This window comes from Haliaeetus leucocephalus, unplaced genomic scaffold (genome assembly GCF_000737465.1).
Source record: "Haliaeetus leucocephalus isolate CR32 unplaced genomic scaffold, Haliaeetus_leucocephalus-4.0 Scaffold871, whole genome shotgun sequence".
In the NCBI taxonomy this organism is placed as follows: domain Eukaryota; kingdom Metazoa; phylum Chordata; class Aves; order Accipitriformes; family Accipitridae; genus Haliaeetus; species Haliaeetus leucocephalus.
The window spans coordinates 4,649,864-4,677,575 of NW_010973307.1; the positions used below are offsets into that span (position 1 = coordinate 4,649,864).

General features: G+C 59.8%; 1 protein-coding gene across 2 annotated transcripts; it reads left to right on the forward strand.

Annotated features, from left to right (window-relative positions):
• The first annotated feature begins 65 nt into the window (after positions 1 to 65).
• Positions 66 to 27,712, forward strand: PTK2B (protein tyrosine kinase 2 beta). Of its 2 annotated transcripts, none has more exons than XM_010583180.1 (30): positions 66 to 195; positions 12,968 to 13,215; positions 14,520 to 14,698; positions 14,833 to 14,920; positions 15,311 to 15,390; positions 15,585 to 15,647; positions 16,018 to 16,072; positions 16,943 to 17,083; positions 18,034 to 18,108; positions 18,208 to 18,309; positions 18,752 to 18,869; positions 19,102 to 19,141; positions 19,231 to 19,277; positions 19,576 to 19,629; positions 19,987 to 20,084; positions 20,177 to 20,261; positions 20,817 to 20,917; positions 21,013 to 21,128; positions 21,362 to 21,462; positions 21,605 to 21,694; positions 22,232 to 22,436; positions 22,881 to 22,989; positions 23,128 to 23,193; positions 24,772 to 24,918; positions 25,604 to 25,639; positions 25,927 to 25,954; positions 26,353 to 26,408; positions 26,651 to 26,794; positions 27,141 to 27,221; positions 27,309 to 27,712. In XM_010583180.1, exons 2-30 carry the CDS (start codon positions 13,009 to 13,011, stop codon positions 27,522 to 27,524), a joined length of 2,928 nt encoding a protein of 975 aa, XP_010581482.1. In that variant the 5' UTR covers positions 66 to 195; positions 12,968 to 13,008; the 3' UTR covers positions 27,525 to 27,712. The 2 variants fall into 2 exon arrangements, with proteins under 2 accessions (XP_010581482.1, XP_010581483.1); XM_010583181.1 differs by having other exon boundaries at positions 26,362 to 26,408.

Consider the following 27,712-nt stretch of genomic DNA (forward strand, 5'->3'; position numbering starts at 1 on the left):
CCTCCCCGGCGTCGGCAGCTCCGGTGAGCCCTTTCCGGAAGCGGGCGGTTGGGGAGGAGCGGTTTCGCCACCGGTACCGACTCACCCACTGGGCCAACCCTCCCCGCCGGCGACGCCATCGACCGTTCCTGCTGCCGCCGCCGCCGGGGCGAGGAGCCGGGGGGAACAAAGGCGGCTCCTGTGCCCTCCGCCAAGGTGAGAGCCTCTGCCAGCTCTCAGCGGGAGGGGGGACACACGACACGCTTGGGTGCCAGGAGGGGACGGGGGGGAGAGCCGAGGGAGGACAGGCAATGGGAGCCTGGGTGGGCACAGGAGAGGGGCACCCCTGACCCCGTGGTGGGGGTCCCCCAACACGGCCGGCCATCCACGGTGGACGGGCAGGGTTTCCTTAGCCCTCCCCGCAGCGGTGCTGGGGTGCTGGGGAGTTTTGGGGGGTACGAGGGTAGGGTGCAATGCTGCCCCCCCAACGCTCCCCACCCTGCAGCCAGCATTCGGGAGGTTCCCGGGCTCTGCTATCTCCTGCTGGCGACAATGTTTGCCCAACGGCGGGGCGGTTCCTGCCGGAAAACATGCCTGCCTGCTTACCTGCGCTCACTGGCACGGCACGGCGCCCATTGAGGACACGGGGGAGGAAAGCCGGAGATGGGAGCGTTGCAGTCCAGGGGGCTGATGCAACAGCCCCGTGTGCTTCCCGCTGGGATTCGATGCAGCTGGGGATGCGTGATCCCAACGGAGGATTCCCCCGGGACACACTGCTCCTCCTAACCCAGCCCTGGTCAGGTAAATCTGCCCCACATCCCATGGCTGGAAAAGGCAGCCCCACCGCCGGGTCCCATGGGACAGGGACATCCAGGGGGATATCTGACCGCTTGGCCAGGGATCGGGAAGGACTTGGGGGTCTTGGAGGTGGCACATGGGGCTGGGACTGTCCCAAGGAGGCGGTGGGGAGCTGGTGACATGCAGCAGCCAGGGAAGGCTGGGTGCACGTCCCATGCTGGCAGCGGGACCACGCTGGACAAGGCACCGGCATTAGGGCAGGGAGGTGGGGAGAGGTTAGCGCTGGTGGCTGGGCCTGATGTGGTGTGAGGGCTTCATGGGCAAGGTGATGCTGCAAGGGTCCTCCACCCCCGTCTTGGCCCAAAACTGCACCCAGCACAGGGCTATTTCCAGGACGAGGTGGCCATTGGGGCCCCGAGGTCTGTCAGGGAGGGGACAGCCAGCTGCAGTGTCCCACTGCATCCATCTCGTACCCCTCCTTGCTGCCTTCGTGCTGGAGGAAGCCTTGGGGAAGGGGCAACAGCAGGGCTTGCTGGGGCACAGGGACACCCCAGGAACGGTCCCATTCTCACCGGTCGCTCCCGCAGGCGGAATCACCTCCAAGTGCTCCGCTGGCATCAGCCGCATGGCAAAGGCAGAGGAGGATTCTGCGAGTTCACCTCTGCGTGGCTGTGGGTGAAAGATCCTTGTAGCAGGAGCCAAAACCCGGTGTCCGTGAGCTTCCCGGCACCTGGCAGGGAAGGGCAGCATTGGGATACAGATCATCCCTTGGGTTCAGGTCCGCAGCCCTGATTTACAGCTCCCAGCCTTGCCTGCAAGGGCATAGGTGAGGGTCGGAGCAAGAAGAGCTGCAAGGGAGCAGAATGCATGTGTCTGGAGAGCCATGGGCGTTAGAGAGCCGGGGACAGGGGCTGCCCGTTCCATGGTGTCTGAAGAGGACGGGCAGGGATGCACACACAGTGCGTGGTGGTGTGTGTGCACGGGAAACACAGCCTCACCTTTGCCAGCAATGTTTTGCACGTGCTAGTGAGACACACACGCGCGTGTGCAAGGGCACACACAGGTCTGGCGTGCAGGGGCACAAGTGCCACTGTCACCAAGCTCTGCGTTTCCATGCCTTTGCGCTCAGCTATTATTAATATTCAGCATAAAGGCTCTTCCAGGTGCTGGGGGCTGGGAAAGCAGTGTCTGAATCATTTTGCTTTTTCCCTGGCAGAGTTATTACTCATGAGGGGTAGACGGAGCTGAGAACCTTTCATGCAAAGCCTTGCTCGTGTTTCAAATTGCAGTGGTGGCAGACCCTATGTGATATGCACGTCTCCTCCAGCGAGGCATCCTGGCACGCAGGAGGGGTAAAGCCCAGGATGCCTGGCACAAAAATCCCAGGGAGATCTTTCCCCAGGGAATCATGAGCGTAAAATTAGGTTTTTCTGTTGGAAAATCTTCCTGAGGGGTGGCAATCCCTCTGACTTGGCTGTGTTTTCCCCTGGGATGAGGCTGGCCAGCTGGCCCGCAGCTCCTGTGGGGCAGGGAGAGACAGTGCTGGTGGCCACGGTGGCATCGCAGTGAGGCCACCCAGCTCTGTTTGGGGAAGTGGCATCAAAAAGGGAACAGGAACATGACGTGTTGGATATGCGGCTCCCATCAGCCCCTGGGGAAACCTCACAGGACTCAGTTGGGCTTTTTGTTTTGGGGCGGTTTGCTATGTTTCATGTTAAAAAATGGCTAAAAAAATAGTTTCAGCAGAAGTCTGGTTCCCACAGGGGAAAACCCAGCAGCCACGTCCTGGGAGGGGGGAGGCTTCTCCCTGGCTGAACTACCAGTAAGGCAAGTTAGCTAGTGCACTGGGCTGAACTGGGATGGCCCCGCTGTGCAGAAAGGTGCCGCGCAGGGAAGGAAGTGCTGCAGATTCTGGGGCAGGCAGCGTCACTGTGAGCAGCCACTCCGTACACCCCAGAGACCACAGCTTGTCTGAGCAAAGAGCCACTTGAAGGCACGAGCAGGGCTCCTGTTGGGAAAAAAGCCCGGACATTTTTAGGGTGTGAGTTATTTCATCCCGGGGAGAACTTGAAAACAGTGGCCTAGAAGTGTCTGGTTTGCTCTTGAGACTGAAAAGTTGCACAGTGATGCCTGCCTCGGGGAGGTGATTTCCGCGGAGGTTTTCAGCATCTTGGCCCCGTTAACTGATGCAGGAGAGCTCTGCCTGTCCCTGGCCCTCATCCCTGCCTGGCAGGGAGTCCTGGTACCTGCCCCGCTTGAGTCCCAGCTCTGCCCACCCAGCATCAGCCCAATGCAACTACTTGTGCAGATTTGATAGACTTCCATCTCAGCAGGAGCGGTGCCACGGGCAACCTGACCTTGGTCTCGTGTCCTAGGCTGGCTTTAGCAAGTATGGCCTGGGGTGCTCTGCCTCTGAGCCTTGTGCAAGCTGCTGCACACCCTGCACACTGCCGTGTCGCACACCTTGCCGTATTGTACGCCCGACCACGCCGCACGCTGTGCCGTGTTGCATGCTGTGCCGTGTTGCATGCTGTGCCATGCTGCACACCCCTCTGCCCCTGCATGAAGGAAATCATCTCTTCCCTTCCCAGGGCCCCCGAGCTGGCGGCTTTTCCTTCCCTCGTCCCGGCCGGGTGCTGCTGTTGCAGGGTTAGAGCAGGGCAAGGCTGGGTGCCAGGTGGGGGGGGGGCCAGGCTGCAGGGCTGGGGGGCTGCCTGGGGCTCCCCTCCCTGCTCTGAGCCACGGCAGGGCAGAGGAGGAAGAAGAGGAGGAGGAGGAAGGGGGATTGCCTTCACCTCCCTCTGCCACTACAGCCAGAGGCAAAATACCTGCCTGTGTTGCCAGGATCTGGCCTGTCCCCGTGGGGCCCAGCAAACGGGGAATTTCCACCTGGCAGAAACCGGGGCGTTTTACTGCCTGGTTTTATCTCCAAAGGTTGAAGCACGGAGGGATTTCAGATGGGGAAATCCCCCCCACATCTCCAAACCCTTCCCCTTGCAGAGACAGCATGGGATGTTCAACCGGCTCTGCTCCATAGGTGAGAGCATCGCTGCCCCGGCCCTCTGCAGAGACGGAGTGACGTGAAATAAAGCTGCCTTTCCCCTGCTAGGACCGGCCCCAAATCAAAAGAAAACCTTGAGGTCAAAAAACTAGGGACCTCTCACTGAAAAAAGTTCAGAAATCACCCAGTTTGGGGGAGTCCAAGGGGATTAAATGTCATGTTTTGGCCTGAGCTGGTGCGTCTGCAGCTCAGGCCAGGTGGGCAGAGAGCTGAAGGCACCTTGGAGGGTCATTTGGCTTATTTCATTTTTTTAAATGGTATTTTAAATGTTTATCATTCCGAGAAAAAGGCTGGAAACTTTGCAAAGATTAAAAAACTTTTGGTTTGGTGGGAGCCAGTCTTGCGTAAGCCCGCACAGCAGTGTGATAGCGTGTGGCAGAAATGATTGACGAGCAAGAAAATAAAATACTCAATTAAATGACAGCAATTATTTTCTCCCAAACTCAGCTGAATTCCCCATGGAAATGCAAACTTTCCACATTTTGCAAACCCAGCCGAATGTGCTGGGACTCTTAACGCAGCCCAACCGGAGAGGTGGCTGTAAAGCCGTGCTGCAGCCATCGAGGACAGTATAGATAATATAATGGGTGGCATGGGACCTGCTAACGAACCTACCAAGCATAGTGAGAGAGCTCAGTGGTGGAGCCCAGCAGTTTGGAAAGGGAAATGAGTTTCAAAGCAGAACTCAGGGGTGACTTCCGAGCTGATGCTTGGTGGTTTTTGCTGGGGGAGGTCATCACTGTGTGGTGTGACTGTGGCCGAGGGCTTTTCCAGGCTGCAGAGAAGTGGCTGGAACTTGAAATTCCCGGCTGGCGCAGGGGAAGGGCTTGGAGGAGCTGCAGCTTGGCACCTTCTGGGAAATTTCTGCCAAAAAAGCTACAACCTATCCAGGAGTTTTGGAGGAGATGAGTTTTCTTCAGAAAGCTGAGATGAATATAATAAGTGGAATTGTTGTAAGCACCCAGAAATGGGTGCCCTGGCTGCGGTAGGGACCCTGATGGGTACCTTGGTGTGGTGATGCCAGCCGCATCCCACGGCCGATGCCTGGTGCCAGCTCCCTCCCAGCCTCGTGTGTAGAGGGGGGGGTTCTACCACAGACCCTCTATTTTCCTTTCCCTCCTCCTTCCCAAAAGGAAGCAGGAGCAGCATCTCCCGTGATTCCCACGGGTTGCCTGGCGACTGGGATGCTTAGCGACCAGGACCCGCCGGCACACTTCCCGCCGTGCCAAAAATGATGCTGCAAGCCTTCGCCCGCTCCGCTTCCTTCTCCGGCAGAAAGGTTACCGGGAAATACGCCCACCCTGTTCCTAGGAAGCTGTTTGCCCTCCCTGAGGGGAGGCTTTGAGTGCCGCTCAGGGGTTATTTTTAGCCTGATGGCGTTTCGTGAGCTTGGGTGGTTTGGTTTGGTGGGGAGGGTTGAGCCCTGCCAGCCCACTCCAGCCCCTTAGCTTGGGGATGCTGTCTCAGCCCCGTCCTGTATATTCCCAGAGCAAGAAGCATCTCCCCTACAACTGCCCTCAAGGGTTTTCAGAGCCCCCCAGGCCTGATTTTGGGAGCTCTTCCAGGCTATTGGCACATTTGACCCTTTTTGTTACACCACAGTCGCATTGTTCTCGGCTGGAGCACTGTTGCACCCATTTTTGGTTGTGGACATACAAGAAAAAAAACACGCACGAAGTGATAATTACATTATTAAATGTAAGAATGAATGAAAGCCCCAGTGATACAGGATTGTAGCACCTCTGTGGGGCTGTGAGACCTCAGTCCCTTGGTAGGACGGGCTGGAAACCAGATCTCGGAGCCTGCCTGTGATGCTTTTTGTGTCTGGCAGCTGCAGGCATCAGGCAGGGGAGTATAAAAACTTAGCTTTGCTGGCTGTGGTGTGAGTTGTTTCTCTCCTGGCATAAATGATGAGGGATTTAGGGTGAACCCCTCTTCCTACAAAGACTGGGGCTGCTCAAGGGGCATTTTTTCTCCCTGCAGCCATGGGATTGCCCCTAGTCGGGGCAGCGCGGAGAAGCCGATGGCTCTGGCATGGCCAAGGGGCAATGCTCAGGCAGTTCTGTCAGGAAGACTTTTATTGGAGAGCAGACCAGAAGGGATCCTTGTAACAAACCTTGTGTCTGAAACCTGGGCAGTCTGCCCTGGGGGGAGGATGCTGTGGCCCCCCTGCAGCCATGGGGCCTATGAAATGCTTGGGGGGTGGCTGCAGGACCCCCCTGCCTGGGGAGGAGGTGACTGGGAGCAGTTAGCAGCAGCTCAGGGGGGACATTTTGTCTTCAGGATCAGGCATCGCATTGGCCACAGCCAAAAAAGTGGGGCTGGGGGTCCCCAAGCCCCCCTCCCCAGTGCACTCTCATGGGGAGCCTTGCACCGGCATCCCAGCACCTTGGGTACCGGCATGCCGGCAGGCTGCCATCTCATCCCCGAGCAGCTGCCGGCAGAGCCGCCATCCCCATCTCCCGGCGAGCCGTTCCTCCCCAGATGGTCCTGCCTTGTCCCAGCACCGGCTCCAGATAAACAGCACTGCTCTGCGCCGGGAACACAGAGATCTTTCCCCCGTGCCTGAGTCACCCCCTCCAGCTGAGCTGCCGCGCGTGGGCTTTGACGGCAGCTCTCCGGGTGTTATTTCTAATTCCCCGGGAGCATGTCGCTGATACTGGCCGTCTCACCGGCTGTTGGGGTGCCGGTCGCAGTCGAAGCTTTGGGATGGGAGATGGGATGTGGGGGGAGCAATGGGATGTGGGGGGAGCAATGGGATGCGCGTCCATGCCCAGCCTTGCACCCAAAATCAACCACGCTGGTGTTTTCCCAGTCTGAAAAAGCGGTGTGCGTGTCTGCAGGGGGGGGATAACCCCCTCCCCAGGAGACAGGACGAGCGGTCCTAGGCTGCTGTTGTAGTAAGATGGGTGTCAGATGGGCAGAAATGCGATGGAACCTGAGGAAGTCTGCGGGATGCTTGTCATCTGCTGGGGGTGGTTTTGGCTGTCACGGGGAGCTGCTGCACCAGGGATGGAGGGGGTCAGCAGGGTGGGCATTTTTGGGGGTCCCTTAGCAGAGGGGAGAGCGCTTCTGTACCTGTTGCAACCCCCCTCCGGAGCAGCCTGTTCTCGCTGGCCGGAGCCTGTGTCATTTCCTTCGCTTTGCGAAATGCAGGCTTCCTCTGAGGGGACATCACGTGAGGAAACATTGGTCCCCAGCCTGCCCCAGCGCTGCCTGCCCCGGGGAGGGGGGGAGGAATGGGGGCAGTGGGACCATCCTGGTCCCCCCAGCCGGCTCCCACCGCTGGACCAGGCTCCCTGCTGCCATCCCACCTCGCATCCTACCTCCCAGAGCCGTCGCATCCCGCTGCCAAGCCGGCAGCTTCGTGCATGTGCCGGGGATGCGCCGAGGCCAGCCGGTGTGAAATGCCACAGGGATGAACCCTCGCTGGTGGGAAAGGGGAGAGATGCCCCGGGTGGGCAGGACCAGGGGAAGAGGGGATGGAGGACAGGAATGAGCTGTGCAAGGAGGCAGGACACCCGGCATTACACCCCATGGCAGAGGCTCGGATCTGGCTGAAACTCGGCTCCCAGCCGTCGTGGAGGTCCCAGCAGCACCCTGAGGCATGTTTTTGCATTGCCAGCCCTCAATACCTATCCAGGGTCTGCGGTGGAGAGGCAAAAACCTGCTCCCCGTGTTCTCTGGGGGACAGGGCTGAAGTGATGGATGGGAGCTGGGCAAGGCAGATTTGGGGTAGATATGGGGAATGAGAGATAAGGCTGGGAGTGCAGCAGGGTGGTCAGACCACCGCAAGTGATGGCTTGGAGAGCACCCATCCCCACTCCCAGTTATACAGTGGAAACTCACTGGTTTCAGCGCTGAAGCGGGGCTGGAGTGTGATGCTGTAGGTGCCAAACAGGGTGAGAGCCTGTCTGTTCCCCCGGGAACTGGAGCAATAAAGTAATGAGTCATTTAAATACCTGCATAGATAGGGGAAGGGCCGGGGGCTGGGGGTGGGGGGGCAGAGCAGGCAGCCCTGCCTGCTGGGGCCCTGCCTGCACTGTCCCCTGCCATTGAGGAATGTTGCTCCCCGGGGTGACTCAGGCTGGGCTGAGGTCCCTGGCTTGCTCCCGGGGCTGTGTTTTCCTTGGATGGAGCCGGGATCCAACTTGGCAGCAGCCGAGAGAAGAGGCAGGATGGTTCGGGGTGGGATGCGCTGGGTCCCGGCATGAGGGATGCTGGAGCCCATGGGCTGGTCTGGCAGCTGGAGATCCTCCTGGGTGACTGGGGTAAGTCGCAGGTCACCGTTGTCCCCGTCCCCTGCTTCCTGCAGGGTCTTCAGGTCAGATTCTGCCCCCCCCCCCCGGCACAGGCGCTTCGGGGTTGTGTCATCGCTCAGCAGGACCGTAACTTTGAGTTTTGCAGAGGAGAGCGATACGAGCTGTCTTCTCTGCCTGCTGCCTGCATCCACCTCCCTGTGCTGAGATCACCCAAACTGGTCTTCCGGGCAGGAGCGAGCTGTGCCTCAGTTTCCCCATCTGTACAACAGGCTTGAGCAACCGCTTGCAGCACGTGTGTGAGCGTGCCTGTGCGTGGGCCCTGCCTGCCTGGGTGCTGTGCAAATACTTCTGCGCACACTTGTCAACCGCAGCAGGAAGTGTGGGCTCTGTCAGCGCCGGCTCGGTGTGGGGACGGAGGGGACAGCTGCCTCTCCGTAAGTCCTACTTGCCTCCTGCACCCCCTTCTCTGGGTGCCTGGGGTGCCCCAGGGTGCAACGGTGGGACCGAGACCCTCGCCCCCTCGAGGAGGTGGGCGGAAGGCTGAGCACGGGCAAACTCGTCGCGCTGAGTTGGGGAAGGGGCTCGGTGGGGTTTCAGCGTGTCGCTGTGGCCGTGGCCGTCAGCCCAGGTGCGTCTGGGGTTCAGGGTAGGGCTGGAGGAATTGGCACCCCCCGGCACCAAACTTTTCTGAGAACGTGGGAGCAAGTGGAAAAACTTCCTGGTCCAGGGCTGTGCCGGGGTGCGGGACGGGAGGTCGCTCTGAGCCGTCGTGGGGACCTTTCGGGGTGTCACCCACAGGAGAAGGCAACGGAGGCTGCCGGGGGGGAGGAACACAGAGCCTGCAGCAAGGGGATGTTGGTGACGGTGGCAGCAGTGCGAGCTCTCGGTTTCATTTCGTGGGCTCTGCCGTCCCTGTCTGCCTGGCTGGAGCTGCATCACACGTACGACACGGCTGTCCCCACTGGGGACAGAACCGGGCTCCAGTGGGACACATCCCCACGGTGGGACATGTCCTCGTGCCAGAGAGGAGGCGAGCGGGCAGGGGGTGGAGGTCCGGGGGGCTCGGGCCGTGGCCAGGGCCCCTTCTCCATCCCTGAAGCCGAGAGGCAGAGTATGGCCAGGTCCATATGGGGTACGTGTCCCCTCCAGCCAAATGGCCTCGAGGATGTGCCCCCCCAGGCGCTGCACAGCTGCGACACAGGCAGGGTGCAGGCACTGCCTTCGCTGCGCTTCCCGGCTTTATTTTGGATGGGCATCTCGACCTGTGCAGGGGCTGGGAGTTTGCGGGGTGCTTGGCTGGAGAGCTGGAGCCGTCCCTTGTGTCCGTGCTGGGCTTGAGGGGACATCGAAACACGGGATGTGCCCTTGTTCGTGCTGGCTGCCTCTAGCCCTGGCCATCTCCAGCCACGACGGTCGGAGGTGCTGCTCAGGGGCAGCGGGATGCCGTCTGCGGGATGCTCTCTGCAGCGTTCATCAGGGTAGGGACACGGAGGGGACATCCAGCCCCGGTCCTGGGCCCATGGGCTCAGTGAGAGTGTGAGGGGACGTGTTGTGGGAATGGGGCTGGAGGAAGAAAGCAGAAAACAAAGATAAAGTGGGGAAAAAGAAGACAAGCCAAAGCGAAACATTTTGGGTCCATGTGCCCTTAGAAATACCAGCATGCTTCCTAAGTCAGCCATTGCCCCTCTCAACCAAGGGCCGAACTCCCCCTCCCCGGGGTCTGACTCGGGCCATTGTCCCCACCGCGACACCCCCCTGGGAGGGTCCCTCTGAAACCCAGAGAGCACAGGGTTTGGTTTTTAGCTATTTAGCAAAAGAAATCTTTATTTTCCCTATTTCTGGGAGGAGAAGCTTTTTGGGTACCGGCTTCTTCTGCAGAGCAGCGAGAGCTGTAGCAAAGCCTGAAGCAAAGCATTTCTGTGCCTGCTGCCGAGCTGGGATGGGGGCTTGCTGGTTTTGCTTGACCCTCTCCCTGGTTAAGACTAGTTGAGCAGGGAACCCTCATCCAGCACAGCATGATGCTGGGCGGCAGCAGCGTGGATGCGGTTTGCGGGCTGGTGTCGCTCAGGCATGTAGCATCCATGGTATCGCTTGCAGGGATGGCCCCGGCTTCCCCGGCATGGCTGGAGACAGGACAGGGCAAGGGGGGATGCCCTGGTTGTCCACGCTGCAGCCAGCCCTTGCAGCCCATATGAGAAGGGGATCTGGCTAAAAGGCACATCACCTGCAGGGAGCCAGCCATAGGGGTGTTCTGCAAAGGATGTGGGTTGCTGCAAGGTCCTCCTCGTGCAGCCTGTGAAACTGCTGTGAAGGACAGAAAAAAAATCAAAACTCATTGTGAAAAATGCATGTGAGCTCACGAGTGTGTGACCGCTGGCGTGGCTGGGCTCGTTGCCGGCCCGTGCAAGAGGCGAGAGTGCCCAGCTCAGTGCTGCTGCCTCGCTCAGGTCCAAGGTTAGCATCACAGCATCCCATCGCTGCCGTAGCAATGCTCCATCGCAGCCACGGGGATGGGACCCTCTTTCCCTGTTCCCTTGGAGAAACCTGGAAAACAAAGTCTGGGCCGTCCACGCATTGCACCGCTGCCAGCAAAACCCTTGGTACGGACCTGAAAGTGTCAGGCTACGCCGCGAGTATTTTTAGGCCAGTGACTCAGGAGAGTTGCTTTAAAAAGCCGAAGCTTGCGGGAGGCAGCACGCAGCGTCCCGCTAGCTCGCAAGCTCGCATGGAGCTGTAATTACAGCGAAGCTGCCTCTAAGCGCTGTGCAAATGATGTTGCAAATCCCAGCGAGGAAGGAGAAGCGGGGGAACGGGGGAAGAAAACCTCAGCAGCCAGCCTTGGGAAGGGGTCCTGCCGGCAGCTCCTTGGCTGCATGTTTTTTCTTGCCATCTCCCCCATCGGTGCTTGGTTTTGCAGAGGCCGGCGATGGGGAGATGGCTGCAGCCCGGACTTGCAGTTCAGGTTTGTGGCATGGGACGGAGCCTCCCCCCCGAGCCCTGCAAGGGTGACAGCAGCCCATCCTCGCTGCTCCCACCCCGGGTCGGTGCTGCCGGGGCTGCGTGCGAGCACTCCCCATCCGCTCCAGCGCCGAGGCAGCCCGGCCGCGAGGTTTGGGCGCATTGCCCCCGGGTGAGACGAGGGATGCTCTGATGCTGTTTGCCGCCGTATTAGAGGCCGTCTCGGCCATCCGACCCCGTGGGTATCGTGGAGAGAGCGAGACCCTCAGCCCCATGCAGGGGGATGTATAGGACGTCCCGCAGCCGGTCCCACCGACCCCATCCCCTCCCTGCAGCATCTTCCAGGTCTGTTCCTCAGCCTGCCTGCCTTCGCAGGACAGAGCTGGGGAGACCCTCCGGGCACCCCAGCCCTTTCCCAGCCCCTCTGTCCCTCCAGCCCTGCCGGGAGCCCCCCCGCCCCAGAGCCACACCAGGACCTTTCCGTGTTGCAGACCCGGAGTGACGCATGAGAGCTGCAACGCTTCAGTTTGCAGTTAATCAGGCCCAAGATCAGCTGGGGCTGCAGCTCAGAAGCAGCCTAACGGGGGAACTTCCACATTTTTCTTTTTATTTCATGCCCCCAAAAATGCAGTTTGGAGCAGCTCTTTGCAAATCTGAATTTGTCCCATGCATCTGGCTGTGCTGGCTGGTTTTTTTGCTCGCTCAGGCTCCGTGCAAAGCTGTGTGATTTCCTGAGAAGCCAGTGGCTGGGCTGAGAGAAATACCTGTACTCTTACAGGGTTATGTGAGCTGAGTTTGCCCAGCCTCAGCCCAAATGCATATCTAGAGAGGTAGAGAAAGCAATCCAGAGCAAACCCTCTTCTGTGCCAGCCCTGCCCAGCTTGCAACCCAAAAGCCACGTGAAGAGGAAAATTTTGGATCCATTCAGATCATCCAAGACTGACATACCCTGTTCAGTGTTTTTCTCAGTGAAGGGAAAACTCAAGCCACTTCCCTTCTGGCTCAAATGACATTTTTTGAGCAGGCTTCTGGGTTTTATCCCCTCTAAAAATAAAAGAGCAAATCAATATAAATAAGTATCGCCCTTCCGGGGGAGAAGGAACCTGGCTTGCTTGCCCCATTTTGCTTTTTATTGGTTTTTTTTTGCAAAGCTATCTGCTAAATTCAGCTTGGTTGGGAGGTCACGTTGTTGAACTGCAGCTGCAGCTGCAGGTACCCGTGCTGGGAAGCTGGAGCCTGAAACCTTCACCCGGGTTTCATGGAGGGGAGAAAATGGTGAGTGCTGGGGACACAGAGGTATTGCTCTGGAGGAGATGGGGACACACAGGGACTGCTCTGGACGTGATGGGGACACAGAGGTATTGCTCTGGAGGTGACAAGGGCACAGAGGTATTGCTCTGGAGGAGATGGGGACACACAGGGACTGCTCCGGAGGTGCTGGGGACACAGAGGTATTGCTCTGGAGGTGACAAGGGCACAGAGGTATTGCTCTGGAGGAGATGGGGACACACAGGGACTGCTCTGGACGTGATGGGGACACACAGGGACTGCTCTGGACGTGATGGGGACACAGAGGTATTGCTCCGGAGGTGGTGGGACACATAGGCGCTGCTCTGGAGGTGACAAGGACACAAGGCTCTGCCCAGAGGTGCTGAGCTCAGGGGTACCCGGTGGCTGTGCATGGCCAGGAGTGTACGGCAGGAAGGAGGGCACCCTTTGTCGCACTCTTTCTTTCTTTATTTTCTCTCTCCATCCATCTCTCCATCCCTTCCCTCCTGGGGGTGTCCCCGCTGTCCCCATCCCACCCCTCCCTCTCCCATCCCCATCTCCCTGACCCTCTCCCCATCCTGCAGGGTGACCCCCCACTCCCCAAGGTCCCCACCGTGCCAGCGCGGTGTCTGTCCCGCAGGGAAGGGATGCTCAGCTCCTAGCACCCCCGGCGTGGTGAGGATGTCGGCCATCCCCGAGGCGCTGGGTCGCCCGCGGAGCAGCTCCTCCCGCAGCCTGGCTGGGACCCTGGAAGCCACCCTGGGCATGGGGACGTTGGAGATGGACAAGGAGGAGATGCGTATCCTCAAGGTGTGCTTCTACAGCAACAGCTTCAACATGGGCAAGAACTTCAAGCTGGTGAAGTGCCCCGTGACGACGGAGATCCGGGTGCGTGGGCAAGGGGGTGGACAGGGCAGGGGAGGGGGGGCTGTTTTGTCCGCCCAGCATCAGAGCTAGCTCCCTTCCCAGACACCCTTTCCCATGATATGGTAGCCCCCAGAGCCCCGTGGCTGAGAAGCACCAAGACCTGGAGGACAGAGAGAAAATTTGGCCATCTCTGGCGGCTCAGGGGGCCCTTGGAGAGGGCGAGGGCTCCTTGGCCCCGCTGCCCATTCCTGCAGCAAGGATTGGCCCCAGTGAGTTGCTGCTGGTCCCCTTCTTGGGTAGCAAAGAGGAGTTCCCAGGCCCTGGTGAAGAAATCCCCGGGCACAGTGGTGCAGGGAGCAAGTGGATTTGGGACACGACAGTGCCTTGCAAGGCTGAGGCTCAGCCCGCGCTGTCAGGATGAGGCTGGGGACCAGCAGGACCTGGGTCCCCACCTTTCCTCCATCCCTGCTGACCTGCATGACCACAGGTCCTCGGTGATGAAGGGGACAGTGACCTTCACAGTCCCAAGCCCTCAGCATTTCCCCGTGGCCACGTCATGGTGCCATTGCCTGCTGGGGACCCCAGGGGTGCACCCAGCTCCAGGGCCAGCAGCATCTCTTGCTCTCCTGACCATACTGCAAGCAGGAGAGGACTCATCAGGCTGGGAAGGAGATGCCCAGGGAGGGAAAATGCAAGTGAAGCCGTGAAATGGCAACGGTCCGGCTGTCCCCAGTGCAGGGGTGGGAGCACAGCCAGCAGGACGCAGGAGTGGAGCAAGCCAGAGGTGGTCACTCCTTGCTGGGGTCATCTTGGCCACCGGTTCTGTTAATAACAATCAGCTTTTAGTTGGCTTTTTGGCTACCAGAGTGAGAGCAGAGGCCTGGCAGGGTCCTGGGGACTCCCTGCCCGCACTGCCCCAGTTCTGGAGCAGGAGAAACAAGCCGCACCGCAAGCTCACCAGCAACAATGATGTCTGCTTTGCTACCTGCTTGCAACTGATGCCGTGCATCAGGTGTAGCTCAGCTGAGGCATAAGGAAGGGTGGAAATGACCCACCTGGGCTTTTATCCCCAACCAAGACACCTCTGGGAGGTTGGATGAGGCATGTTCAGGCTGTGGGTTGTTGCAGAGCAAGCTGGAGGCATCTTTGAAGGCTTCACATGGGGACCGCTGGGGCTGGTGGCTGTGCCCAAGGCTGCATTTTTGCTCCAGGGACATTTCTGTTGCAGTTCTGCTGTATTTCTTCCTCGTTTTCCTGCTATCTACAGCTCATCTGGAGCCTGGCTGGGGATGCTCGCATCTCAGCCCTGCTCCTTTCCACCCTAGGAGGTGATCAGGTCCATCCTGGTGAGCGGCCGCATCGGGCCCGACATCAAGTTGGCCGAGTGCTATGGGCTCCGCCTGAAGCACGTGAAGTCGGATGAGATCCACTGGCTGCACCCGGACCTGACGGTGGGCGAAGTGCAGGAGAAGTATGAGTGCCTGCACCTGGAGGCTGAGTGGAGGTAGGACCCATGGTGGTGGTGTCCCTCTCCGTGTCCCCAAACCCACATGGGGCAGGAGCGTGGGGACCTCTGAGCCCCATTAGAGGGAAAGCTTCTCCAGCATGGTCCTCATCGAGGGGCTCTCCTGTTGCCAGGTACGATCTCCAAATCCGCTATCTGCCGGAGGATTTCATGGAGCGCTTCAAAGAGGACAGGACCACCTTGCTCTACTTCTACCAGCAGGTCAGAGGTGGCCCTGGGGGTCTCCTAGCCCCAGCCAGGTCTCCTCTCCAGCCACCCTGACCCACCCCCTAGCTCCAGGAGGGTGTTTCCTCCTCTCCAGCCCAGAAAACTTGATTCCCAAGACGTTGCAGCCCGTTTACCTTCACCCTGGGCTGCTGACAGGCAGCCCCTGTGGTCCCATCCCTCCGCTGGATCTGTGCGTGTCCATCAGGGATAGCCGGTCCCGACCCCTTCACCCCACTCCTGCCCCTGCTGCATCCCAGCACGGGATGCGGGAGGGCATGGACCCTCCGAGCATCCCCTGTGAGCATCCTCTGTGAGCATCCCCTGCCACCATCCCGTGCCAGCATCCATCCCCTCTTTCTCCTGACCCCTGTGTCTCCTCGGCAGCTCCGAAGCGAGTACATGCAGAATTATGCCAGCAAAGTGAGCGAAGGCATGGCCCTGCAGCTGGGCTGCCTCGAGCTCAGGTACGTGTCTCTGCCTGTCCCAGCCTGTCTGCTGCAGTGGGAGGGCTGGGGAGGACGGGGGAGTGAGGGCTGAGGCCATGGAGGGTTTTGCAGGAGAGGACAGAGTTTCCAGCTCTTTCTTGGCCATAGTGGGAGGACGTGGTGGGGGGATGCAAGCGCAAGGGTGGCTGTCTGATGTCCCTCCCTTCTCGCAGGAGGTTTTATAAGGACATGCCTCAAAACGCGCTGGATAAGAAGTCCAACTTCGAGTTCCTGGAGTGAGTAGGCACAGCCCGTCCTGCTGGGCAGAAAGCCCCTTACCCCTAAACCCCACACCCTGTCCAGCTGGCCCCGAGGAGCTGGGGTGCTGCAGATGGCCTTCCTCATCCTCCTGCAGCTCCTTATCGTCCCACAGCTCCTCATCCTCCAGGAGCCATCAGCCCTGCTGATGGGGAGGGTGCAAGGAGGGGGAGATGGGAACATTTCACCCTGCGCTGGGGGGGAGGCTTCTCCCCCAGGACCACCCCCTTGCCCCTCAGCACCCACTTTGCTTGGTGCATCCCCCGCCCCCCCCGTCGCCGGTCTGCAGCCCCGGGAGCAGGGGTCCCTGCGGGGCCATTAATGTGCGCGGGGGTCTCTGCTCTCCAGGAAAGAGGTGGGCCTGGACCTCTTCTTCCCCAGCCAGATGCAGGAGAACCTGAAGGTGAGGGATGTGTGCGTGGGTGTGGGTGCGGACAGGCAGGGCTGGGTGCACGGGTGCAAGGGGTGTGATCATGCACGGACGTGGCTGCATTGAAATGCACACGTAGATTTGCACGTGTGCACGCATCTGCCCACACTTGTGTACATGCGCGGTTGTGCTCACGCATGTGACGATGTATCTGCACGCATGCACCCATGCGCACGTGTGTATACGTGCACGTATGGGGCCAGATATGCGCATCAGTGTGCATGTGTGGGTTTGCACACACGTATGTGCACATCTGCCCACGCTTGTGGAGCTTTGCACACACTTGTGAAGGTGTATCTGCCTCTGTGTGTACATTCACATACAGAGCCGTATGTGCCTCTGTGTATATCAGTGTGCATGGGTGGATTTGCATGTATAAGCATGTCTGCTCACACATGTGAGGGTGTATTTGCACGCATGTGCATATGTATGCATGTATATCTATGCAGGTATATGCATGCAAGCACATCTGCTCACACATGTGATGATGCACCTGCACGCACACACATGTGCATATGTATGCACACATGTGGCCATGTGCACACACATTGGTTTGCATGCACATCTGCCCATATTCGAGTACATGTGAGTGAGCGTGCACACACGGAGGGATGCTGGCATGCACACACGTGTGGACATGCATGGGTGTGCACGCAGATGCATGTGCATATGTGCGGGTGCATATTCATATTTGCAGGTGAGCACATGTGTGCATGTGTCCATGGGTGCGCCTGTGTCCGTGTGCATGCATGTGTCCATGTACAGCTCGTACCCCCTGCACCCCACATCCCCACTGCGTGCCTGCCACGTGCCCGGCATGGCTAGCGGCCACTGTGTCCACAGCCCAAGCAGTTTCGGAAGATGATCCAGCAGACCTTCCAGCAGTACGCACTGCTGCGGGAGGAGGAGTGCATCCTCAAGTTCCTCCATACCCTCTCCACCTTTGCCAACATCGACCAGGAGAGCTACCGCTGCGAGCTCATTGTGAGTCTGCAGAATGGAATGGGATGGGATGACATCCCCCTGCCTGGGTGCTTTGGGGTCAGGCGCATTGGCTGTGCCCCCCCTGTACCAGGCAGTGTGCAGGGGAGCCGCTGCGGGATGAGGACAACCTCCATCACAAGCTGGTGTTTGAGGCTGCATCTCCCATGCCCTTAAACCCAGAAGAGTCTTGCTAAAGATGCAACCGTAGTCATCAGTGCTCTCAAGCCGTTAATTAACCCTGCATAGCAGGGCAGTGAGCTGCCCACACCGAAGCATCCCCTGGCACTGTTTAGGCAGCGCAGACCAGGGATGCTTGCAAGTGGCAGCGTGGGCAAAACCACCCTGCTGTGGGCTGCTCCCGGACCGTGGTCCCTGGACTTGGATGGGGACTCGGCCACCCCCAGCTTGGAGGAGTCCCTGCGGGGTGTTTCTAAGGCTTAGAAATCACTCGGTCTCCCCCTGAGGGAGACACAAACCCTATATCCCCCATGCAGCCCCCCAGCATCACCTCCCTGAGGGGCAGCTGAGCATCTCTCCCCCTGCCCGCAGCAGGGGGAAGGTCTGGGGGCTCCTTTTTGGAGGACGCTGGGAGCTGACAGGGACTGGGGCTGTGGTGGGTGCTCTGGGGACCTTCCGCACCCAGGGGTGCAAACCCAGTGGGTGCAAACCGGTGCCTGAAGTTTGCTGAAACCCTTTGGGGTGAGAAGGCGGCAAACCAGGAGCGCTGGGAACCCCTTTGGGGCCAGGAGGAGGAAAACCAGCCACGCTGGGCTCCTCGCCTTGCACCGTCCACCATCCCCTCTCCAAACCATCCCCGCTTCAAGTGCCGCTGGGAAGGTGATTTTTCCAAGGTGTCTTACACTTGGCAGCAGGTTGAGGGAGGGGACCTGGCTCTGGGGGTACCTCCCCCCTAAAATTTGCATCCTCCTTCTGCTGCCCCCCCCCCCCAGCAAGGGTGGAACATCACGGTGGACCTGGTCATCGGACCCAAGGGCATCCGGCAGATGACGAGCAAGGAGGCGAAGGTACGGGGCGGGGGTGTTGGGTGCTGGATGGGGAATGGGGGGTGGCTGCTCTTAAATTGGTGAATAAAGCCAACGCCGGGGCTCTGCCTCTCTCCCCAGCCCACATGCTTGGCCGAATTCAAGCACATCAAGTCCATCAAATGCTCCAGCGTGGAAGAAGGCCGGGCTGTGCTGCAGCTGGGGCTCAGTGGCACCCCCCAGGTGAGGAGGCACTGGGGGGGTGCCCCGGGTGCTGGGGGGTGTGGGTGGGATGGGGGATCCTCCGGTGCCGTGGGGTGGCATCGCATCCCTGTGGATTAGGCAGGACTTGGTGGATGGTTCTGTTTCCACCGAGAGAGCTCCTGCCTCCAGCCCCAGCCAAGAGGAGACTGTCCCCCAAAGCAGGACACGTCCAGGCTGTCCCAGGGGTGCCCCTGCCCCAAGGGTCCACCCCTGCTCAGGGGTGGTTTGGTGCTGGGTGTGTTGACCGGGGTGTCCTGTGGTGCTGGGAAAGATGATGCTGGAGAAACTGGGATCAGCTGCAGAGCAGGGAGGTGGTCACAAAGCTACCCCAAGGTGGAGAGGAATGGGGGACCCCCATCCCAGCATGCTCCTGCCCCAGCTTTGGGCTCACTTGACTCCCCGTTCCTGCTGTCTCCCCCAGTCCCTGGCTATCAAGACGGCTTCTCTGGCCGAGGCAGAGAACATGGCCGACCTCATCGATGGCTACTGCCGGCTGCAAGGGGACTTGGAAACCTCTCTCATTGTCTTCCCCAGGAGAGGTGAGCGCCCTGGAGGGCACTGACCCGGCCAGGGTCCTCACCCCTGCCCCCCCGAGCCCTTCTCCGCTCTCTCCATGGCCACAGCATCACCTGTGGCTTTAGAGTGACCCCAGCTGAGACCCACCAAACTCACTGCACGTGTGGTTGAGGCATTTGGTCGGGGGGGGGCCCAGCGCCCATCAGGCTCCGATGGGGGTGGCTGGGAACTGACTGTCCGCTGTTCTCTCCGCAGAGCGGGAGAAGAGGATCAGCCTGCCGCAGATCCCGGCCCCGTGAGTAGCGCCTGGTCCTGGAGTGGGGCTGGGACCCCGTCCTGTCCCCCCACCCCACTCCCTGACCCCAACCCCTTCCCACCCCACAGGCACCTGGAGGAGAGGCAGTTCACGCTGTCAGACAGCGTGAGCGTGGGTGAGTTTTTGGCTCTTCTCCTCCTTTCCTGGGGGATACAGGCAGGGCTGTGGGACACTGGTGTATGGGGATTTGGGGGTTTGGTGGAACTGGACACCCCCAGCCCTTTGCCTGGGGGGTGAGATGCAGCCGAGCATCCCAGAGGAGGGCTAGGCTGGCATCCTACCACTCCTGATGACCGAGGTCCCTGCGGGGACTGCTCTGGGCTTGGAGGCTGGACCCCGTGGGGATGCTGCAAGAAACCCCCCTGCCCGGTGAGCTGCTTGAATCCCTGCCTGCAACCTCCTTCTTGCCCTAGACTCTGATATTTATGCTGAAATCCCTGATGAGTCCACAAGACCGAGGTCTGGAGGTAGGTGCCATCCCCTGGGTGCCCTCTTGCCCATCTCCCAACACCGCAGCCAAGCCCTCCCACCCCCTCCTGCCCACCCCAATTTCCTACCCCATTCCCCCAAAGCTGGGAACAAGCTTTTGCCTGCACTGCCCACCTTACCCACCCCAGAGGGGCTGAAGGAGCTGGGATCACCCCATGTGCCATGGGGCAGGACCTCTGGGTCCTTGCCGAGGGGGTGATGGAGAGGGTTGGTACCTAGGGATTGCCAATATCTCCTGCTTAGTATGGGGGCTCTGCCCACGGAATAGGCAGGGGTACAGGCAGCTTTCTGCCTGCTGGCACTGCCACCTCTGCCCTGCTCCCCTGTTCATGAAGTCCAGCACTACGGGATCTCCCGGGAGGACATCACGTTGGGCAGGATCCTTGGAGAAGGCTTTTTCGGAGAGGTCTACGAGGGGATCTACACCACCCCAGTGAGCATTCTGCCCTCTCCCTGCCCTGCCTGCCTCCTCTGCGGCTGGGGGGAGTGGGGTAAAGCAGCCCCCACCCCTCCTTCTCCTTGCAGAAAGGCGAGCGGGTCAATGTAGCCGTGAAGACCTGCAAGAAGGACTGCAGCCCGGAGAACAAGGACAAGTTCCTGAGCGAAGCAGGTATGCTGGGTGGTCCTGCTGCCCATCGGGGGGGGGGGTTGGGGCCGGCTCAGCCCCCACCCTGGGGCTCACATAGGCGGGCAGAGGACAGATGTGGGGGGCCTGGTGGTGTCTGCAGCACTGCAACGGTGGGGTGTTACGGACAGGATGGCAGATACCCTGTCCTGGCATCTTCTAGTCCCTGTTTGGGGACAAATTGCCATTGCAATGCAGGACAGAGCAGGAGGAGGGAGGTGGCCCATGCCCTTGCCCCTGTGGCAGGGCTGTTCTCCAAAATACCTGGTTTATGGGAGGGTTGGCTACCGGGAGCAGGGAAGAAAAGCTGCTGAATCCTTGTGTGAGAGCAGACAGGCACCACCTGGATGCAGATCCCTGGGGAGCTGGAAACCAGGAGCCCCAATCCCTCTGGTGACGTACTAGGCTATTGCTGGGAATTCCTCCTGCTCTGTCTCCAGTTTCATGGCAGAGACCTACCCCTACACCCCAGGACAGGAGTTTGGGCTCCTGGAGGGGGGGCCTTCCCATTGCAGGGTGTCTGACATGGTCCTCCCACAGTGCTGATGAAGAAGCTGGACCACCCCCATATTGTGAAGCTCATCGGCATCGCGGAAGAGGAGCCCACCTGGATCATCATGGAGCTCTATCCCTATGGAGAGGTGAGTGGGGTCCCACCACCGGAGCCATCCTGTCCCCCTGCCACCCTTCCCACCCCTGCCCGGTCCCTGAGCCCCCCTCACTCGTCCTGTTGCAGCTGGGGCAATACCTGGAGCAGAACAAGCACTGTCTCGCCGTGCCCACGCTCATCCTCTACGTGCTGCAGATCAGCAAAGCCCTGGCCTACCTGGAGGCCATCAACTGCGTGCACAGGTAGGACAGGAGGGAAAATGAGCCAGGCGGGATGCTGGGAGAGGCAGGGAAAGGCAGGGACCGGCTGGGGGGACAGGCAGGTGGGGAGTAGGAGCGGGCAGAGGGAGAGACTGGCAGCATCCTTTGCTGCACACCCTTTCTGCAGCTGGATGAGCTGGTTGCCCAGGTTTGAGCTCGCCTTCTCCATCCCTTCTCCGTCCCTTCTCCCCAGCCAAGGGTCTCTCTCCTTGCAGGGATATTGCCGTGAGGAACATCCTGGTGGCCTCCCCAGAGTGCGTGAAGCTGGGCGACTTCGGGCTCTCCAGGTACATCGAGGATGAGGAATACTACAAAGGTAAGAGCTGCGTGATGGGGTTGGGGCTCGCTTCAACCCTGTGAGGACAGAGACCGTGGTGACACCTCGCTGCCCTGCCTGTGCTGGGGCTGCTCCATCCCCCCCGCAGCGAGCACAGCCACCTTCTTGTCTCTCCCTCCAGCATCCATCACCCGTCTCCCCATCAAGTGGATGTCACCTGAATCCATCAATTTCCGCCGCTTCACAACAGCCAGCGATGTCTGGATGTTTGGTACGTGGTGGGACAGGGATGGAGCGGGGTCCTGGGCTTCATCCGCCTCCCGTGGCATTGTTTTAATGCACAGGGACAAATCCTGCTCTGGAGCGGGGGAGTTATTCCTGCCTTGCCCTTGGGGAAAGGGCTCCTGGGGCAGAGCCTCTTGCAGTTCAACCATCATGAGGTGCTTCATCCTCCTCCAGTGAATTCAAGACCATCGGGGGGGCTGAGTTAAACTCTACCCCCTGCAAATGTCCATCCCCCTGCCTATCAGCCCATCCCCATGGCCTCTGGTGCTCATCTGACCCTCTGTCCATCCCCAACAGCCCTATGGCCAGCGACAACCAGGAGCTGGGCTCCTTGCAGCTCCCCGGGAGAGCAGGCAGCTCTTTCCTCTGCATTTTTCACCGAGGGACCAGAAAGGCCGAGCAGCCAAGTGACCTGGTGTCACGCAGCAAAGCATGGCACTGTCACCAGGTCCCCAAAAACGCAAGCGAGGGTCTGGTCCCCCAGCTCTAGCATCAGTTGAGGTTGCTCCTGTTGCTCCCACAGCCGTGTGCATGTGGGAGATCCTGAGCTACGGCAAGCAGCCCTTCTTCTGGCTGGAGAACAAGGATGTTATCGGGGTGCTGGAGAGGGGCGACCGCTTGCCCAAGCCTGACCTCTGCCCACCCGTCCTCTACACCCTCATGACGCGCTGCTGGGACTACGACCCCAGTGAAAGGCCCAAGTTCAAGGACTTGGTTTGCAGCTTGAGGTGAGCGGGGAGGTCTGTGGTTTGATGGAGGGGTGGGCAAGTGGGTGAAGGAGAAACATGAACCCCTGCAAGATTTTGGGTCTGAAGTTTTCTGGCCAAGTCTGAACTCAAAGGACCATTTGAGACGATTTGAGCCCATCTGCCCCTGGGGTGGTGGTGCCTGGGCTGAAATGGAAATGCTTTGCTTCCCAGGGAGGGGTCTTGCAGGGGAGTCCTAACCCCACATCTCACTGGGGCCAGCCAGGGTGAAGCTGGTGTGGCCGTCTGGGACCAAGCTACATCCTCCCAGTCCTTTCCCTTTGCTTTTCCCATCCCTCCTTGCTCCCTCATGTTTTCCATGGTCCATCCAGCTCAAGCATCCCTGGGCATGGGAGATACGTCCCTGCCAGAGGGGCTGTGCCAAGGCTCCCTCCCGGGGCTGTCACCCTCCATCTCCCCCTGCAGCGACATTTACCTGATGGAGAAGGAGCTGGCCAAGGAGCAGGAGAGGAACAACCGCCACCGGCCTCCCAAAATCTTGGAGCCGCCATCCTTCCAGGAGCCACCTCCAAAGGTGAGGAGAGGGCAGAGCCCATGCAGGCAGCGCAGGCAGGTTCATCTCCCCAACTCGACCTGCCAATGGGTGCTGTGGAAGTGGGACCTCCCTGATCTTGCACCCACCATACGTTTCTCCCTCCTCCAATCCCTGCAGCCCAGCAGACCCAGGTACAAGCCACCACCCCAGAGCAACCTCCTGGCTCCCAAGCTGCAGTTCCAGGTAAGGCTGCACAGCCGAAGCATCCCACAGGGACCTGAGCAAGGGGATCAATGCCAGAAAGCCCTGCCTGGAGCTTGAGCCCTCAGGGGCTCATGGCTTTTGGGGCTCCAGGGTGCCCCACACCATCACCAAGTGCCTCCCGCCGCCTTGCCAGCAGGACACCGCACCGCTCGGGGCTCAGCCCTGTCCTGCCCTGTGTTTTGTCTGCCCCTCGGAGCTGGCAGAGAGGCTTTTGTTCCAGGGAACAGGAGTTTGCACGCTTGGCACCAGCCGGTTTGCACGCTCGGCTGGGAGGAGAGGAGGTTTGCTGCTCTCTGGTGCTACCGGGGCTGAGTTTGGCTGCCCTGCGGGACCACAGGTCACCCACCCCAGTACTGGTCCCTGGAGCACCAGGGTGAAGCCCTCAAGAGCAACTATTTTGGATGCTCTTTTGGGGCTGGACAGGGGTCCAGGCAGCAGCACAGGAGGTCTCAAGCCCACACTCAGGGCGAGGAAGAGCCGAGCAGGGAGGAAGGTCCCGTTCCTGCTGCACGGACAGGCATGAGGGCAGAGGCTGCTCCTGGTGCAAAAGCCGCTCTCCCCTGCCTTGTCTGCTCCGTCTGTCCGCACTAACCCCCGTGGCTTTGTTTGTGCCTGCATTGCCCCGCTGCCCGCTCCCCCCTGCCCGCCCGCAGGTGCCCGAGGGTCTGTGTGCCAGCTCGCCTACGCTCACCAGCCCCATCGAGTACCAGTCTCCGGCCAACTCCCTGCACACCCCACCGCTCAACCGCCACAATGTCTTCAAGCGCCACAGCATGAGGGTAAGAGAGGGATTCCCCCATCCCACAGCATCCAGAGGACATCCCAGTCCCGGGTGGCCTCATCCCAGGCATGCCGGGGACCACGCAGGAGGCGAAGGCTCGGTCGGAGGGTTGCTTGCTGCGCCACGCTCCGCTCTGTGCTGCCGCCTCCGCTGCTTTGAGCTCAGCGTTGCTCCCAACCTGCCACCCCATGGGTGCTGTTTGTGGGCTGGAGGGATCGAGATCGTGAAGGGCTTTGGGGTATCTCCAGCCCCCTGCCATGCATGTTTGCACGCACAGCCCGGTGAAGGCATGTTGGTGGATGAGCAACTGGCATGGCATCCCCAAAAATGGGCAGGGGATGGGTGGCTGCCGCTCCTCGGGGCTTCGGGTCAGGTCTTCACACTCGGCATTGTCACCTGAAATGCCAGCGGTGGTTTGCAGCCTGAGCTCCGTTACATTAGCCCCAAAATCAGAGCTGGGTGTTGGGGCGCATCCTGCGATGCTCTGCCTGGTGTGCCGGGACGGCTGTGGTGCTGAGCACGTCCCCAGGGTGGTCCATGCATGCTGCCCATGGAAAGTGCCGGAATGCAGTGGTGGGAGATATGGGGCCAGCCGGTGGTTTCCTCTCTCTGCTGGAAACCCAAGTGCTCCCCAAATTCAGTTTGGGGGTTCGTGGCTGTTGGGGTCTGGCGCATGGCTTGCATGTACGGAGCAGGGCTCCGGCTCCTGTGCTGAAATTGGGGAGGGGGGCTTTGACTCCTGAGCCTTGTCCATCACCGCCGGCTCTGCACACCAGGAGGAAGATTTCCTCCGTCCCAGCAGCAGGGAGGAGGCTCAGAAGCTCTGGGAGATTGAGAGGCTGAAGATGCGGCAGGTCCTGGACAAGCAGCAGAAGCAGATGGTGGAGGACTACCAGTGGCTGCGGCAGGAGGAGAAGTCCCTGGTGAGTGGCCTCGGGCTACCTCCAGCTCTTGCACCCTCATGAAGGTGGTGGAAGAGCCACTGCAGCTGTTGAGGTTGCTCTTCATGGCTGGAAAAGCCAGTTTCCCTTGGAGAAACAGGTATTCCAACAGCCAAACCTCTTGCACCCCTTTATTTTCTGCACCCATAAAAATCTCATGAAGCTGCTTCATTTCAAAATGAATATTTTGAAAGTTGGGCAGTTTTTAAATACTTGCAATCGTGTCTTAATGAGCTTTTATAATGCTTTTGAAATAAGGACTGGAGATAGCTAACATGTGACTAATGCATCAGCTTGTGGTGAGACAGGCTTGGAAGGAAACTAAAAATCTTTTATTCGATCAACTCATGCAGCCAATAAAGCAAAGCCCAACTCCCCTCACCCCCGGGGGCTGTCAGATGCTTGAATTAAACTTTGGGTTTTTTTAAGCAGCAGTTTGAGGTTTCTGGTGCCCCAGGAACAGGTAGGCAGCAGATAGGGGTGATGGGATGGGAGGGGATGGGACCAGCGATGGGCATGAAGCCCCTTCCCCTCCCACATTCCTGGACCCTGCAGAGATACATTCCTGTGATGTGTTTCATGAGTCTCCCAGAAATCAGGAAAATCCCTTTTTTCCTCTCTTTTTCCTTTTTTCCATGCCTCTCACAAAGCTTCTCCCCCTTTGCAGGACCCGACAGTGTTCATGAACAACAACACTCCTCCGGTGAGTGGTGCCAGCCCTGGAGAAGCTGGGTCATACTTGGGTGCAGGGGGTCCTTCTTTTGGGGGTGTCCAGAGATCCTCATTTGCTTTGGCATGGATGGGCGATAAATATTTATACATGTGCCCCTTGCATTGGGAAAGTTAATCTGAAAATGTTTTTGGGGTGAAATACTGGTGGTGTGGAGCTCCCCACCAGAAGCCCTGGGAGGGGATGGTGATGCCTCCTCTCTTTTCACTGCCTCCAGCCAGGACTTTCTGCCTCTCATTTGCTGTTTCTTCCCCCCACAGCTGCTCCCGGAGAAGGAGACGGATTACAGTGAGTGCCCACAGCTGCACAGGGTGTGGGGCTGCCTGTGGCCCCCCCACTCAGGAGCACCCACTTTGGGGCTGCCAGCAGGGAGCCCTGCGCTGAGCTGCGAGGAGCCTTGGGGCTGTATCCCTCCTGGCTTTGGGATCTTCCATGAAAGAAATCCCAGATCCTGGGGAGCAGCTTTGCCTGCCCTAGGCAGGGGTCTGCCTGTCCCAGGCATGGGGGTCCATGGGGGTCTGACCCTGCGGGGAGGTGGCACAGTTAGGGTGGGTTAGGGTGTCCAGCTGCAGTGGGACATGCTGCTGCAGGTTGGTATGGGACGTGGCACAGGTCCCAGGGGTCTTGTAGCATGCCCACGTGTCCGTGGGAGCAGCCAGAGTGACTATCCTTCCTTTCCCTTACTGACGGCATAGCGGAGTTCACGGGCCCCCCCCAGAAGCCTCCAAGACTTGGGGCACAGGTAAGATCTCCCTGGATCGGGCCACCGTGGCCCTGGACCTCCTCCTCCATCTCCACAGTCTCATTCCTCCACCTCCATCATCCCTCTGCATCTGCAGGATGGGACTTTTCTGTCTCCCCCAGGCCCCAAAGGGGTCAGACAGACCCAGCAGCATCGGGGTCGTGGGTGGGAGGTGGATGGTTCTGGCCAGGGCTCCCCATAAGTGTTGGTCTTTCCCTCCTTGCCCCCTCGGTCCCTGGCAGTCCATCCAACCAGCCCCCACCGCCAACCTGGACCGCACAGATGACACGGTGTACAGCAACGTCATGGACCTGGTGCGGGCCGTGCTGCAGCTGAAGAACGAGATCAGCCTCCTGCCCCCGGAGGGGTACATCCTCGTGGTGAAGGTAGGGAGGGGACAACACCAGGGCTTCTATGGGGAGTGGCGGGGGGGAGTTGGAAATGAGACTGCTGAGTGGCTCCCACCAAGCATCCTTCTCAGGAAGGTCTTGCACGTATAGGAGGGAGCATTTCCAGCATGCCCTTCTCCTCCACTGGGTCCTTGGGTCAATGGTGGGAGCATTTCCAGCATGTCCTGCTCCTCCGTTGGGTCCTTGTGTCAACAGTGGGAGAGTCTCCCACCATGGCCCTCTCTCAAATGGGATCCTTGACTTAGCGACGCAGACTATTCCCATGCACCACTTCCCTGTGCCTGTACCTGGATCCATCCTAACCCTGCTGCCCTCCCCGCAGAACGTGGGCCTGTCCCTGCGGAAGCTGATCGGCAGCGTTGACGAGATCCTGCCTGTCCTGCCTGCTGCCTCCCGCACCGAGGTAGGACTGGGGAGGAGGGAAAGGGGTCCGGCGTGGGGTCGTGCACTGGTGGCACCCCTGTCTGTAACCCCTGCGTGTCATGGTCAGATCGAGGGGACCCAGAAGCTGCTCAACAAGGACTTGGCTGACCTCATCAACAAGATGCGCCTGGCGCAGCAGAATGCCGTCACCTCGCTGAGCGAAGAGTGCAAGCGGCAGATGCTGACGGCCTCCCACACCCTGGCCGTGGATGCCAAGAACCTCCTGGATGCCGTGGACCAAGCCAAGGTCCAGGCCAACCTGGTGAAGCTGTGCTTGGAGTGAGGGCAGGGGTGGAGAGGGGGAAGGAGAGAAGAGGGACCGCCGCGCTTCGGTCGGCGGAGATGGGAGGAAAGCGTCGCGGAGGAGCTGGCTTTTGTGTGTCTCCCATGGCCTCGCTGTCCTGCCCTCCCTGTCCCCCCTCCTCCTGCAGCCACTCATGTCTTTAGCATCATCTCGTCGGTCTTCTGAAG

What these genes read in the sequence shown, in the direction of transcription:
- PTK2B (XM_010583180.1), top strand. Translation starts at nt 13,009, where the DNA reads ATGTCGGCCATCCCCGAGGCGCTGGGTCGCCCGCGGAGCAGCTCCTCC. An exon ending in AGGGGATCTACACCACCCCA is followed by an intron (nt 20,085 to 20,176) that starts GTGAGCATTCTG and finishes TTCTCCTTGCAG; the next exon opens with AAAGGCGAGCGGGTCAATGT. An exon ending in TGAACAACAACACTCCTCCG is followed by an intron (nt 25,640 to 25,926) that starts GTGAGTGGTGCC and finishes TTCCCCCCACAG; the next exon opens with CTGCTCCCGGAGAAGGAGAC.